At 33.1% G+C, this 15,888-nt stretch overlaps 1 protein-coding gene across 8 annotated transcripts in view; it reads left to right on the top strand.

The window, feature by feature from the left end:
* Positions 1–15,888, top strand: part of LSM14A (LSM14A mRNA processing body assembly factor) — a 55,123-nt gene that overhangs the window by 22,952 nt on the left and 16,283 nt on the right. For 5 of the 8 annotated variants that reach the window (XM_019742704.2, XM_019742700.2, XM_019742703.2 and 2 more), the window contains exons 3-8: positions 891–1,020; positions 8,486–8,608; positions 12,318–12,494; positions 12,772–12,837; positions 15,378–15,560; positions 15,666–15,837. In XM_019742704.2, coding sequence (XP_019598263.1) covers positions 891–1,020; positions 8,486–8,608; positions 12,318–12,494; positions 12,772–12,837; positions 15,378–15,560; positions 15,666–15,837 — 851 coding nt within the window. The remainder of the gene's footprint in view (positions 1–890; positions 1,021–8,485; positions 8,609–12,317; positions 12,495–12,771; positions 12,838–15,377; positions 15,561–15,665; positions 15,838–15,888) is intronic. The other 3 variants (XM_074314420.1, XM_074314419.1, XM_019742705.2) reach the window with 1 other exon arrangement.

Genomic DNA, 15,888 nt, shown 5'->3' with positions numbered 1-15,888 from the left:
GATTTAGTAAGTTACGGTTTTTAAATTTTTTTCTTTAATAATAACTATATTTTAAAATGTAAATGGTTTGTGTGGGATAGTTTGTTTCTGCATCTCTTTCCTGTAAAGTGAATAGTACACTTCAAATGATTGAAAAGAGTAAAATCAAAAGTGAGATGCCTTATTTGTGTCAATGCCAGACTAAAACTCAGTATAACTAAATGTGATTTTTCTCATAGTTTTCCTCTAAGCAAAGTTGCTTCAGTTACTCAGGAAACTTTTCTTCCATTCTTCCCTAAATCTGCTATAAAACTCTTTACTCAAAGGAGGAGTTTATTGTAGGAAAAAGTATAAGTCACACTGGTATAATTGCCACATATTGTTGATCCTTGAACAATGTGGAGCTTAAGGGCACCCCCCACCCCACCCCCCATAGCCCCCACATATAACTGTTGACTCCCCAAAAACTTAACCATCCCTCGGATTCTGCAGGGAGGTTGGTTCCAGGACCTCCTGCAGATACCCAAATCCATGGGTGCTCAAGTCCCTACATAAAATGGTGTAGAACAATGGATGCAGTCAGCCCTCTGCATCTGTGAATGTCCAACCACAGATGGAAAGTTTAATCCATGGTTGGTTGAATCCACAAATGCAAAATGAAAAAAATCCACACACAAGTGGACCCTCACAGTTCAAACCCATGTTCAAGTGTCAACTATATATATAAATAAATGAAATCAGAAGGTTATTCACTGTTATAATATTAAATGCAAGTTGTAAGTTATTATAATTGCTTTTGTGTCTAGTAGTTACAACTTAATAATTATCTTAAAAATGTAAATATCCGCATTTCTTTCCATTGTGTGCATGTTGTTTAGAGCCTGGAAAAATAACCTATAGTCTTTCTTCAGTCTTCACTAGGCTCTTCTACTTCTTCATTCCAGTCAGTGGGTTCCTATGGACCTTTTGGCAGGATGTCCACATACAGTCAGTTCAGTCCAAGTTCCTTAGTCGGGCAGCAGTTTGGTGCTGTTGGTGTTGGTACGTTTTGCTTTTTTCTTTTTAACCTTTTCTTTTTCTTATCACAAATTTTCAGATACATTGTTTGATATTCTTTTTGTAACCTGTTATTTCAAAGGCTTTATTTAATGTTCTAGTTGACTAGTGTTTCTAAGAAAGTCATCTCTCAGAATAGTCACTTTTTAAAAAAACGTAGATATACCCAATTACCAAATTTCATTGAATGTTATTTTAAATTTACATAAGATATATCCATTTAAAATAAATATTTTACCAAACAGGATGGGTTTTCAAAAAGGGGATTGAAGATAATGCCATTGTTATTAGGGAATAATAATGCCATTAAGGAGTATTTCTTTTATGTTGAATGTGGATGATTATCCCATTTAACACCACCTATGAGATACTCTCAGATATATATAGATGTTTGGGGGCCTGGTGCTTTGTTTATTGTAGAAATATAACACTATAATATTTTAGAAATGTAACACTATAAGGAGAATGTGTAAGAGGGCTGGGCTAATAACAGTCCTACTTACGGTTGAAAAACAAGCCGTCCATTGTGTGCAAAAGCTACATTTAATCAGAGCAGCTCAGTGTTGTTTTGTTTTTATAGTTGTGCATTTTTGTCTTAAATACACTTTGATTGAAATTCCCACAGTACAGAATAACTTTTTAAATCTCAAACTCTAGCGTTTAATCTCTTTTTAGTTTCATTGCAATAACCATTTATCAGTTTATTTGGTTTCGCTGAATCATGAATCCACTTTTAAGTGTATCTTGAAACTCATTATTATGCTAACAAATTTTGTTAAAATTAATTCCTTTCTATGAATATACTTTTTTTATATAGTTGTAACTTTTCAGGTATGTAAATGTTTGACTTATGCACAAAATGAAAAGGGATGGGGGGAAAAATGAATCCCCAAAATTGAATGAATATAAGCTGAACCAACTGGTGCTGAGTATATATCAAATTGATAACATAGTCACATAGAAAAAAAAATTAATTCAAGTAACTTTTACACTCTTAAGAGATATAGTAAGAACAAATAGAGCTATAAAAGAAAAACTTGACTTAGGGTTTGTAATTGGTAGTGGAATTGGTGTTAATTTTGAAACTGTTTTGGGGTATGGCAAATGAGTAATATATTGATACTGTTTGGAAATGGTGTTCTTACTGTAGAGAAGGGAGATACAAATAAGGAATGGGAAAAGGTAAGGAAGAACTCTGTGGTGTGGAATGTGAATTGAAAGTACGAGTGTGAACTCATTTTTTAAAAACTGGGTATTTCCTGACTCTGTCCATAGAAAGGGCCTAGAAGCAGTGATATCCAGTAGCAAAGAACACATGTAGACCCAGTTCTTGGTTTCTAAATACCATTTTACCACTAAAAGGAGCCTTGAAAAAAGAAGTAAGGGAAACTGCTATTTTTTAATAGAAAAATGCCAAATAATAAATCAAAGGAGTGCTGGATATAGAAAATCACCATTTTATAATCTCTGGTGTAATAATTAGCAGCAAGAATTATCAGTGGATCTAAAATCATTGGGTGAACAGTATTGGAATAGGGTATTAAAATGGCCTTAAAATATCATCCCACGGTTATTAAAAATTACAAAGGGGGGACATGTGCCTTTATAATGGAGTGATCTGACTAATTCATTAAGATGGTCACCATTTTAATCAATTCATCAAGTTTGGCATTGCCGTGGTTAAATAATTATATGTCTCCTGATTTGATGATGTAGGGAGGAGGGTGGTACACAACTTCACCTCTGTGGTGTTCTTACTGAAAATGCATGTTCTAATCATAAAGAAATGGACCATCCAGAAGGCCAAACTCTTCAAAGGACTCAGTAGGCAACAGGGCTATTTTAGACTTGAGGAGACTGAAGAACATAGCATCCAAATATAATATGTGATTGGATTTGGGTGTTTTTAAAAAGTTCATATAAAGAACGTTTTAGGGACTACTGAGGAACTTGAGCACGGACTAAGTGTTGGATGGTGTTATTGTTGTTGATTTTTGTAGATGTGGTAATGGTGTTGTGGTTAACCATACAGGGGAATGTCTTTGTTTGGGGGAGATGGTTTTGAGTATTTACGGGTGAAGGGTCAAATTGTACCCTATCTAGGCAAAAGAGAAGTGTGTATATCAGGATATACAGAAATGAAGAAACAGAATAGGCCTGGCAAGACGTTAGCAGTTGATGAGTCTAGATAAGGAATATATCAATATCAAGTGTGCTCTTTCAATTTGACATTTTTCAAAATTAAAAACTAAATATTTAATTCCTTTTTTATTCTTAGATAGGTGAAACAGTGTGACTTTGGTCCATGTACTTCCCAAACCTATTCATGTAGTAAGACTAATGTTAATTATGCATGTTATGGATGACCGGATGGCTTGGTTGGTCGGAGCGCGAGCTCTGAACAGCAGGGCTGCCGGTTCGATTCCCACATGGGCCAGTGAGCTGTGCCCTTCCCAACTAGATTGAAGACAGTGAGCTGCCGCTGATCTTCCAGAGGGGTGGCAGGATGGCTCAGTTGGTTAGAGTGTGAGCTCTCAACAACACGGTTGCCAGTTCAATTCCTGCGTGGCATGGTGGGCTACGCCCCCTGCAATTGAAGATTGAAAACTGGCAACTGGACTTGGAGCTGAGCTGCGCCCTCCACAACTAGATTGAAGGACAACGACTTGGAGCTGATGGGCCCTGGAGAAACGCACAGTCTCCCAATATTCCCCAATAAAATTTATAGGAAAAAAAATTATACATGTTAAATTCAGATATACCCTATGTTAGCTATACTGTTAGAATCTTATTCTGAGAATTCGAATAAGGAGCAATTGCAAATTATATTATCCTTTTGAGACTCCTTCCACTAAATCAAATAGTTGGCTAACATGGGATTATTATTATACTTATGTCCTACTTTGCTGTGGGGTTTGCATTTGAACAGGATCTAGCACATACCGCATGTTTCCCCCAAAATAAGACCTAGCTGGGCAGTCATCTCTAATGCATCTTTTGGAGCAAATATTACTATAAGACCAGGTCTTATATAAGACCGGGTATTATATTATATTATATTATATTATATTATATTATATTATAGACCCAGTTTTATATTATAGTAAAATAAGACCAGGTCTTATAATTAATTTTTGCTCTAAAAGACATATTAAGGCTGATGGTCCAGTTAGGTCTTATTTTCAGGGAAACACGGTATTCTGATTTAAAAAGGAAGTTTAACTAAATTAGGATTACACTATTGCTATTTTATTGAGGGGGGGAGAAATTTTCCACTTTACTTTTTATATGTTGTTATAGTCTTTTCACATTTGCAATTTATATGATGAAGAATTAATATCCTTAATATCTATAGAGCTTTCAAAATAAAGATCTACAGCCCAACAGAAAAATAGGCAAGTGTTAGGCACTAACTTTGCCTTTCTCAGGAAAAAAAAAAGAAATACAAATGGCCGTTAAACATAGAAAGATGCTTAAATATTGCTTATGATGACATACAAATTAAATCCACACCAAGACACCATTTCTTGCTATCAATTTGGCAAAAACCAAAAGTTTGAGTATATTCTCTTTTGGAAAGATTGTGGGAAACAGATAACTCTTCATACGTTGAAAGGAATGATGTACCAGATAGAATCAAAGGACTGTTTTTTAAGCTGATGCTAACATAATTCTTATGTATAAAGATGAGGTCATTATTGACTTTAATTTGTGCACCCTTAGGAAAAATTAATTATCTCACAATAAATCAAGCAGTAAAATAGCCTTGGCACGCTAAGTCTCAGTATTCTTATGGGCAAGATGGAGGAATATTGACTGAACAGACAGACAAATGGATACTTTTTAGCTGGTGAAATAAACTATATTGCACAATGCTTCTCTTAGGTCTCCAGTGTTTTATACAGGTTAAGTTTTAGTCCCTGAGTTTGATGAATACTTACAAGGCATGCTTGTGAACTTCACAGTTGGCATAAAGCGGGAGAATATTTCATGCAGTAGGGAGGACAGACTAAGGACTGTTAAAGATGTACTTTAGTAAAGTGTAAAGGAATTAAACATTCTAGTTAAAAGGCAGAAATCATCAAACTGAATTTAAAAAAAAGAAAAACAGCATCCAAAGGTATGATGTTTATAGGAGATACACTGAAAGAAAGGCAAAACATAGAAAAAGACATGACATACCATATAAACACTGATAACAAGAAAACTATGTTAGATAAATGAACATCAGGCAAAGCAGCTTAAAGATCAGGAGCACTACCAGAGATAAAGGGGGTTCTAAGATGGCACAGAGGGCAGTTCATCAGGAAGCTGTAACAATCCTAAATGCGTATGTAACTTTTATAAAATAGTATACCCAACTATTGTAGAATATAGATTCTTTTCAAGTAAACATGGACTGCTCAAGGGGCTAGATCAAATCATAAAGCAAGTTACATTAAATTCAGAAGGATTGAAAGCACACGAGTACATGGTATCTTCTCAAACCACAAAGAAACTAAATTTGGAATTAATAATAAAGATAACTTGAAAGTGTCTGAATGGAAATTGAGCAAACTTGTAAATTATTAATGAATCAAAAATCATAATGGAAATTAGGGTATATTTTTAATTTAATGATTATAAATTGCAACATAGCAAAATTTTAGTGGAGCTTAAGAATTGCTTAGGGAAATTTTCATATCTTTAAGTACATGTATTAGAAAAACAAGCATGTTTTAAAATCAGTGCTCTAAGTTGCCATCTTAAGCTAGAAAAAAAGGAAGGAAAATTAGCCCAAAAGTAGTAGAAGGAAGAAAAATTTTAAAAGCAGAAATCAACGAAATAGAAACAAACTAAAATAACCTATATAACATCAACAAAACCAGTAATTGTTCCTTTGAAAAACTTTATAACATTAATAAGCCCCTAGCAAAACTGATCAGGGGAAAAAAGAAGACCCAAATTACCAATACCAAAAATGAAAGAGTAGATATCACTATAGATCTAAACAAATGCTATGAAAATATTGAACAACTTTGTGTCAATACATTTGACATCTTGGATGAAATAGACCAGTTCTTTGAGAAAATAAAACTTTCCCAGTCCAACACAAGAGGAAATAAAATCTCACTATCCCTGTATCTGTTAAAGAAGTTAAAACTGTAGACTGTTTGATTTACTGATAAATTCTACCATTTAAAGAAGAAATAATTTTACCAGTCTTATAAAAATTCTTTGAGAGAATAGAGGAAGCCGAACACTTCGGAACCAGATAACTAAGGCACGTTGAGATACTAAAATCTAATGCAGTCATTACAAGAAAATTACAGCTCACTATATCTCCCGTGAACATATATGTAAAAATCCTTGATGCAGTATTAGCAGTGGAAGCCAGCAGTTCATAAAAAGGATAGCACATAATAACAAAGTGAGGTTTCTCTCAGGAATGAAAGCTGTTTTAACATTTGCCAATCATTAGTAATTTAGCACATTAACAGAATAAAGGAGAAAAACTGCAATCCCAAGAGAGACAATACAGAACAGGCATTTGATAAAATTCAACGCCCATTTATCCACTACTAAAGAATGGGAGGAAATATCCTAAATTAGATCAGTGAAATGAAAAGGTTACATACATAATGATGAAATAATGAATGTGTTTCCCTTGAGGTAAGAAATAAAGCAAAGGCAAAATTGTTTCAACATTTCCTTTAGAGTTGTAGAGGTCCTAATCAATTCAGTAAGGCAAAAAAAAAATTATCTATCTATCTATCTGTATAAAAGATTCGAAGAACAAAAAAGAAGAACTAAAAATGTCTTTATTTGGAGGTGACATGACTGCATAGAAAATGCAAAGGAACGATCAGACCATTAGAATGAATAAGTGACTTTAGTGTGGTAAGGAGATATGTGGTAAATACAAAAATCAACTGTATTTTTGAATGCTAGAATGGACAGGTTGGAAAGCTATGGCCTGTAGGCCAAATCCAGCCTCCTGTTTTTGTGAATAGTTTTTTTGGAACACAGCCACACTCATTTATTTACATGTTGTCTATGGCTGCTTCTACACTACGAGGACAGAGGTAAGTAGTTAAAACAGATATCATATGGCCTAAAATATTGTATTTATCATATGGCCACTTACAGATAAAGTTGCTGATACCTGATATAGAATAGACTATTGGGAAACGAAATGTAACTTGCAACACAGCGTATTATACAATAGCGTGAATAACATCAGAAACCAGGAATGAAAAAGGTATTTTAAAACTTCTGTCACAGTGGTTCTCAATGGAGGGGGATTAATTTTAACCCCCTCCCCCAGGGGACTTTTGGTAATGTATGGAGACATTTGGTTGTCACAACTGGGGGCTACTACTAGTATCTAGTGGGTAGAAGCAAGGGATGCTACTTAACATCCTACAGTGCATAGGACTGCCCCTCACAACAAATAGTTCTTTGGCCCAAAATGTCAGTAGTGCTGAAGTTAAGAAAACTGCTTTACAACGAAAACCACAAAACATTGCTGAGAGAAATTAAAGCTCTAAATCAATGGAGAATTAATCCATGCTTATGGGTTTGAAGGTTCGATATTTTTAGGATGACTTTTACCCCAAAATTGTTTTACAGATTGAACATAACCGTGATCAAAATCTCATCAGATATTTAAAAAAAATAGAAATTGACGTGCTGATTCTAATATTTCTGTGGAAATACAAAACCCAGAATAACCAAAACAATCTTGAAGAAAGTTTGAGGTTTTTACCTGGTTTCAAGATTTACTATAAAGTTATAGTAATCAGAACAGTGAATTATTGGCAGATATATAGCACCAGGAGTACAGAATAGGGAGTACAGAAATACTAATTTAAAACAAAAATGCCAGCTCAATACAATGAAGAGGGGGAAGTCGTTTTTTTTTTTCTTTTAAGTTTCAAGTGTACAAAACAACATACTGATTAGACGTTTACACTCCTCACAGAGTGATAACCCCCAACAAGTCCACTGCCCATATGACATCGTACATACTCGTAGCTATTACAGTACCATTGACTATATTCTCTATGCTGTACTTTACATCCTGTGAGTGTATATATATATATATATATATATATAAGTTGACATTGAGTATATATATATATATAAGTTGACATTGACTATTAGTTTCAGGTTGAAAGCACAGTGGGTAGGCATCTATATAATCTATGAAGTGATTCCCCCCGGTAAATCCAGTACCCATCTGACACCCTACATAGTCTTTACAACGTTATTGATTATTATATTAATTATATATTGGTTATATTATATTGATTATTATATTGATTAATATATTGATTATATTATTAATTGGCACAAGTGTTAGGGGGTGGTGAAAATTATCATCATTAAAATGGTATATTGCTTTATATAATTGAAAGGTTAAAATTTTTAAAAAAAATTTTTTTGTCATTAAAATAATCTCTTAAAGCTGGAAGCTCCTTGACATCCTTTGGAACAGAAACATCCAACAGCGGTACCCTGTCCCAAAGTAGTGCCGTTGGTTCTGCCTTTACACAGGAGACAAGATCTTTAAAAACACAGTTATCTCAAGGTAAGCTGTTTTTTCCTTCAAATATATACATTCTAAACTTCTATAGTGGTTTGTGTCTTTCTCTGAATGTAAGAGCTTTTGCAGCTCGTAAATCACATGTATAATTTCTATTTGGTTCTTTAAAATTTTTTCTCCTAATTGCTATTGCAATAAGTATATTATTGAATGACTTCCGCTATTTAGACTTTTTAACAATTCTTAGATTCTAAAACTGAAGCATTTGTTTGCAAGGCAAGTATATAAATTGTATATAATACTTTAATCCCAGACTCACCCCTGAAGATGAACGCTCCTTGATGAATTTGAAATAGCAGCTGAAAAAACAAACTATCATTATGCTGTTGCATCTTTCCTAGCATCCTCACAGGAGCTAGAGCAGTGGTTCTCAGTCTGGACCACCCACAACCATATCCTCTAGAGTGCTTAAAAATGTAGATCCTGAGAATTGCTACATCAGAATCCCTGGAACTTAGGGATCTACATTTTAATAAGCTTCTTAAACTGTCCTGTTTCATTTTTTTTAATTATATTTTTCCACCACCCAGTTTAATAACCTTCAGTGGTCCCAAGATCCCGTATCTGTTTTTATCTGCTACCAACGTGAATGTAACTGGCTCACTACTTCATATGGATATTTACTTTTAAATGCAACAATGTGAAGTCATTTCCGAAGGTTGCTATAATCTCAGGACAGTGTTTTTAAAAGCTATTGAGGGTAAAATCAAGCTAATGCTAAACATAATTCTATCTCACTTTAGATATATTGAAATACTTGTAGTTACTATTATTCATATTGATTTAAAATAACTTAATTTTTGAACATTCAAATGATTGTTGTAGATGAATTAGAAATACAGTAAGCATAAGGAATCTCGCTACCCAGAAATAACAAATATTTATATTTTGTTGTATTCTAGACTTTTTTCCTAAGTTAAGTGCATATGTGCATTGGGTTTTTATTTAATTTTTTAAAAGAATTCTTTCTTAGAGAAAATACTTCATCTTTTTAAAGCATTAGTTTTCTAAACTATAAAATAGGACTATATTGGTAACTAACAGACTTGTGATGATTAATTTTTTAAATGTACGCAGTGCCCTTAGCACAGTGCCTAGTATGTGGAACATGGTCAGTAGGTGTTAGCTGTCTTAATCAGTAGCCAACATTAACCTTGATGTGGAAGCACCAGAAGAATTCTTATTAGAATCATAAACAAGGATGCCTCTTATCATTGCTATTCAGCATTGTTCTGGAATCTTTAGCTTAATCAGGAACACTTGAGAAAAAAATAAGAGGCATAGATAATAGAATTAGCATTATTTGTCAACGCTGTGAATCTGCTTGGAATTGAGAATTCACTGATAAACCTAGAACTAACTAATAAGAGACTTAAATTAGATAGAGATAATATGTAAAGTAAACGTACAAAAATCAATAGTTCTAAAACCTAACCCACTAATTATATAATGGGGGATAAAAGATGTTCACAATAGTGAGAAATAGAAATTATATGTAAAATACATGATAAGAAATATGACCAACCTCTATTATGAAAATACAAAATAATAGGACATAAAAGATAATATAATCAGAGAAACATTGCTAAATACAAAGATAAAGTATTGGCAAGGCTTCTCATATTAATTAAGTTTACTGTACTTTCAATAAATCCCAATGGAATGGTATAAGAACTTAATAAAACATATATAAACTATATTAAAAATAAACATGGAAGTATAGCTAGACATTTTAAAAGTAAAAGTAATGTGATAGGCTTACCTATTCAATAATAAAGTATGCATAAAATAAAGTAGTGCAGGAATAAGTTTAGAGATGAACAGAACAAAAGTCAGAAACATCCAAGTATAAATAAGTAATTAGTATATGATAAATATATTATTTTTAAATTAGAGAAGGGCTAGCTATGCAGTAAATGATATACAACTGCCTTATCATTTGGGGAAAATAACTAGATTCCTTCCCTCATACTTAGGACTAAACTAAATTTTAAGTAAATTTAAAAATTTTTAAGTATATATTAGAAGAAAGAGGTATGTTTATATAAAGCAATGGCAAAGGCGGCCTGGGGATCTGCATTTTAATTTCACCAACTAAAATTGCTGAATTTTACAAAATTAAAACACCTAAAGTTTTCTTTTAACTGATAAAAATGTGAAGATGGCTCAAGAGATGTGTTTTGTTATGTTGTAAAAGCTTTTGTGTTCATTCCTAATAATGTCCAATATCACTTATATTTCCCTATTTATGATAAAACTGCCATCATGCCTAGTGACTTTAATTACAAAGGTTTTTAAAGTGCACCACAAATAAGTTCTTAATTGCTGTGATTTCCCCATCACTTGTGATTCTGTAATACCTGGTAGTCATGGGATCTTTTCTCAAAGGCAAGCCTAATGAAGTAAGTTCTATAAACTTAAAAGATCATTTAATGTATTCATAGTATTGTAAAATTAACTAAACAATAGGCTTTTCAAAAAACTTAGCATTTGTTTTATAAATTAAATCCCTTTATAAGATGGTGATTGCAAAATGTCTTCTCACAGGCCAAAACTTATATAAACCACCATGATTTCCCATTATAATCAATATAAACTTTGGGATTAATGGGTGGAAATGGTGATACACATTTGCAACTGCATACCATAGACAGCCATAAACTTGGGGAGTCTTACTAATAAACGGTCCCTGAAGCATCTGGTGCGCAACAATCAATGCTTTGTCAGCACTTACTAGGTCACCAGTTGTTTGGAGCCTGAGCAGGTGTGCACAGGTGGATAGTGACATTTGCAGCAAATTTGGGATTCTTTTTTTTTTTTTTAACATAAAATGAGCATACATTTTTTTAAGCAAAACAATTTGGTGTAATGTCATGGGATATGAGAGCACCTTGAACAGTTACCACAAACATAGGGACAAAAAGTATGATGGGAGCACACAATGTTACAATGTATGAGCAGGCACTGACCTCATAAAAGGAAAAATGGAATTTGTAAGTACAAAACCTATATTGAGCAAAAACTTGCCAAGACACTTTTCAAATGGCAAGGAATGAGTATCACTACTGTGTAGCTATCTGAAGGGTTTATTATGTTGCTGGCCTTTTAGTATTGATGTTTAATTACCCAAGCCCATAAGATATTAGAGAACTGCAGCTAACTTTCTAGTTTCTTACTTCATAAAAGAAATTTAGTGGCGGTAATATCTATAGCTATAAAGGTATCATGTTAGACATAGCTTCAGAAAGTAGCCATGTGAAAAATGTTAAAGCCTCTGGAAATAATGGCTAAAGTATCAGTAGAATATTATGGTGGTTGTTGTTGGGGAAAGCCTGCATCTGACCTACAGCATGATCTTTGATAATATTGCTGGAGAATCTTGTACCAGGCAGTAATTTTTGAAAAACTTACTTTAAACTTTATTTCACTGGGTAGAAATAAAGATAAAATTCCACAGTTTTCTTCTTTGTTTAGGTTTTTTTGTTTTGCTTTTATATTTTATTTTACTAAACTAGTGACCAGCCCAGTAAAGATAATCAGTTTTAAATTCTGGTCTAATAAGTAGATGAATTCAAATTTGTGCTAAGGATTTTAAATTGGTAGAAATAAAGCTAGACTTTTTTTTTTTAGGGTCTAGATTATTTTGAAATTCCCAAAGGATAGGGTAGTTTCTTATCTTTTGGTTACATTTTAGGTCGTTCAAGCCCTCAGTTAGACCCTTTGAGAAAAAGCCCAACCATGGAACAAGCAGTACAGACCGCCTCGGCCCACTTACCTGCTCCAGCACCTGTTGGGAGAAGGAGCCCTGTATCAACCAGGCCTTTACCATCTACCAGCCAAAAAGCAATAGAGAATCAAGAGCACAGGCGAGGTAGAACTTTAGCTACTTACTATTCCTTAATTGACTCATCAACATTTTCCATTCACCTTATTTTCATTAAAAAGGTATTTTATCTGAACGATCCTGGAAGGTTTAAACTGAACTTGATAGTATGTTCAGTTTTTCATATTTGGCTCAAAGTAGTGATGGTGGTGGGGGTATAGATTTTGGGGGATTTGTTTTGGAATTTTTTTTCTCATTTTTAATTTCACAGAAGTTTTTGAGTCTATGTCCTGAATTAATTTGTCACTTTGTATATCTTCTATAGCTGAAGTACATAAAGTTTCAAGACCAGAAAATGAGCAACTCAGAAATGATAGCAAGAGACAGATGGGTAAGTTACTTACATCTGAAAGCTGTATTTTATGCTTCTCAAGAAAGAGAACATTTGAAATGTGTGGTGCATTAATTACTATAAAAAATGAATGGCAAGTGTTGGTGACTGAAGGAGTAGCACAGGAGAGTTCCATTATGGTAACAGAACAGTTTTTTTATCTTATTTTTTGGTGGTAGTTGTGCGGATCTATAGAGGGTGCCAAAAAAATGTATACACATTTTAGGAAAGGAGAAAACTATTAAAATTGTAATACTCAGTATAGACCGATAACAAAAGATGAATACAAGTCACATTTGACTTCTGCAATTATAAGGGGTGCTCAAAGTGGTTACCATCAGCATAATTTGATGTAATTTTTTCCTTTCTTAAAATGTGTATCGATTTTTTTGGCACCCTCTGTATATGTGGCAAAATGTCATAGAACTATACATAAAGACTACCAAACACTATGAGTACAGGCAAGAACTATTGAAATCTGAATGAGATCGCTAGTGTAGTTAATTATATTGTGTCAGTGTCAATTTCCTGGTTTTGATAATGTACAGTAGTTAAATAAAATAATAAGCTTTGGAAGGGAAGCTAGGTGGTGGGCAAAAAGGACCACTCAGTACTGTACTTTCAGTTTTGTGCATGTATGACTAATTATTTTAAAAGTTCTTTTTAATCATTGCATTTTTGGAATAAACCCTACTTGATGGTAGGCAATTGCCTTTTAATATATTTTTGAATGTTACCAGCTAGTAGGATTTGTACACTTATATTTACATAGCTGTATATATTCCTGTTTTGTACTATTTTTTGCATTCTTTTGTTTTTGTGTCAGTTTCATGTTAGCATTATAAAATTTTCGTTGTTTTCTATGTTTCTAAGAATGGAATTATCTGTACCTTAAAATTTTGAAGTTTTCTCATTAAAATTATTTAAGCCCTGAGCCTTTTTTTGAAGTAATTGTTTAAGAACTTTAACTTTCTTTCATGGTTATTGATTCAATAAGATTGTATACTTTATCTGTTTTGTAATCTATAATACTTTTGTCAAACTCATCCATTTTATTAATATTTTCTAATTTATCAGTAGAGAATAAATTATAATTTAAAACTCTTCCAAATTAAAAAATAAAGACAATGTGTAATCACCTTATTTAGATAATAATTGGAAAGTGATCTTTCATTTAATTTTAGAAAACTAGATACATTTTAAATGTAGAAATACTTTATTTGTCCTATACATTTTTATATGCATTTTTGTATGTGCTGTGTGCCATAGCATACAGAATTTCTGGTTTGATTTATTGTTTTCACTTTTTTTTGATTTGGAAAAAGAACCCCTGTCTCAAAATTTAAAATTACCATACTTCCCATCATTTAAAAATCATATAAAATAATAAATAAAAGTATCTTTCACTGCCCTTCAAAATTCATACTTCAGAGGTTCACTAACAGAAAATTTTAGATTTTTTCCTTAATGATTTTACAGATACAGACTATGTTTAAGCTCTTTTTTTGTAAAAACAGGGAGATTGTGTTGTACTTCCTGGCTGAGGTCAAGGCCTTTTTAATAGTAAAGTTTAATGTTTTAAATTTTTAAACATCCTGCTTATTTAGATATAAGTGTCTGGATATGCTGCTATGGATTTTTGTATTTTCTCAAACTTGGGCATTTTGCCAAACTTGAGTGACCAAAAACTTGTCTGTTACTCTGTAGTCATGTCTGATTTTTGTCAGTCTGTGTTAAACATTATACATAATTATCATTGAATTCATACTATTTTGTGCTCTGTGTGTTTCCGTTAACACACACCAAATACTATTCAATGTACCTCTTTTATTTTTTTATTAGCTATTACTTTCACATTGGATATTTGGGTTCTCAAATTTTCACTATAGGTTATGCTGCTTTGGTACTGCTTTATCATATTTTATAAATCCTGTTATATATTGTAGAGAAAGAATAGATACAAGAAGACTTGAATAATATGGAGCCATTTAGAGGGAGACACAGAAATGGAGCAGGAAGTGGTTGGAGTGGTTGAGACCTGGTGCTTCTTGTGTTGTCTATGATGTGGAGATAACACCTCCCACTTTGCAGTTTGTTCTGATAGGTGTTCATTTAATTTTCTTAATATAAATCTCGGTTCCTGTGATCCTTTCCATGAAAGGCTTCCTAGATTTTGAGAACCCACTATGTGTTTGGCACTTTGTAGGTATTAAGGATGCATGCAATACAAAGCCCCTGCTCTCAAGGAGTATACAGTAATTTAGTACAGAAGTCTCCCTAAATTGTTTGGTTGTATACTCTATCAGTTACATATATGAGTGTGGACCCCATAAATACAACGTTCATGTGTGCTGTTTATAAATTTCATGTATGCTATTCTTAGTCTGTTACATATTAAATGTTAGTGAAACTTCATTTCTTTTATAGAAAAAATAGAAATATAGTAATGTATAGAGACTTGTAAGCATTTCTGTTGACCATTTAATATAGAAACCACAATAATAGTTCTGTCCTAAATCAGCTTATTCTTTGTAACATAGTTCCAGGTGCTCCTTCAGCTCCAAGGAGAGGGCGTGGGGGTCATCGAGGTGGCAGAGGACGATTTGGTATTCGACGAGATGGTCCTATGAAATTTGAGAAAGACTTTGACTTTGAAAGTGCGAATGCACAATTTAACAAGGAGGAAATCGACAGAGAGTTTCATAATAAACTCAAATTGAAAGGTGAATTTTCATTTTGCTACTCAGAAAATTCTTTTACTTGACTTGTGAATTATCAATGTTTACTACAAGTCTTGACTTTTATGGTATGTGCTTTTTTTTCATCAGAAGATAAACTTGAGAAACAGGAGAAACCTGTAAATGGTGACGATAAAGGAGACTCAGGAGTTGATACCCAAAACAGTGAAGGAAACGCGGATGACGAAGACCCACTTGGACCTAATTGCTATTATGACAAAACTAAATCCTTCTTTGATAATATTTCTTGTGATGATAATAGGTACAGTCTTTTAAGCTGCTCTTAAGCTCTTAGGAAGTTGAAGTGTGAAAT

The sequence above is a fragment of the Rhinolophus sinicus genome, linkage group LG11, assembly GCF_036562045.2.
Source record: "Rhinolophus sinicus isolate RSC01 linkage group LG11, ASM3656204v1, whole genome shotgun sequence".
NCBI classification, from domain to species: domain Eukaryota; kingdom Metazoa; phylum Chordata; class Mammalia; order Chiroptera; family Rhinolophidae; genus Rhinolophus; species Rhinolophus sinicus.
Note: the sequence above shows the minus strand (reverse complement) of the source record. Positions and strands in the feature narration are given on the sequence as shown.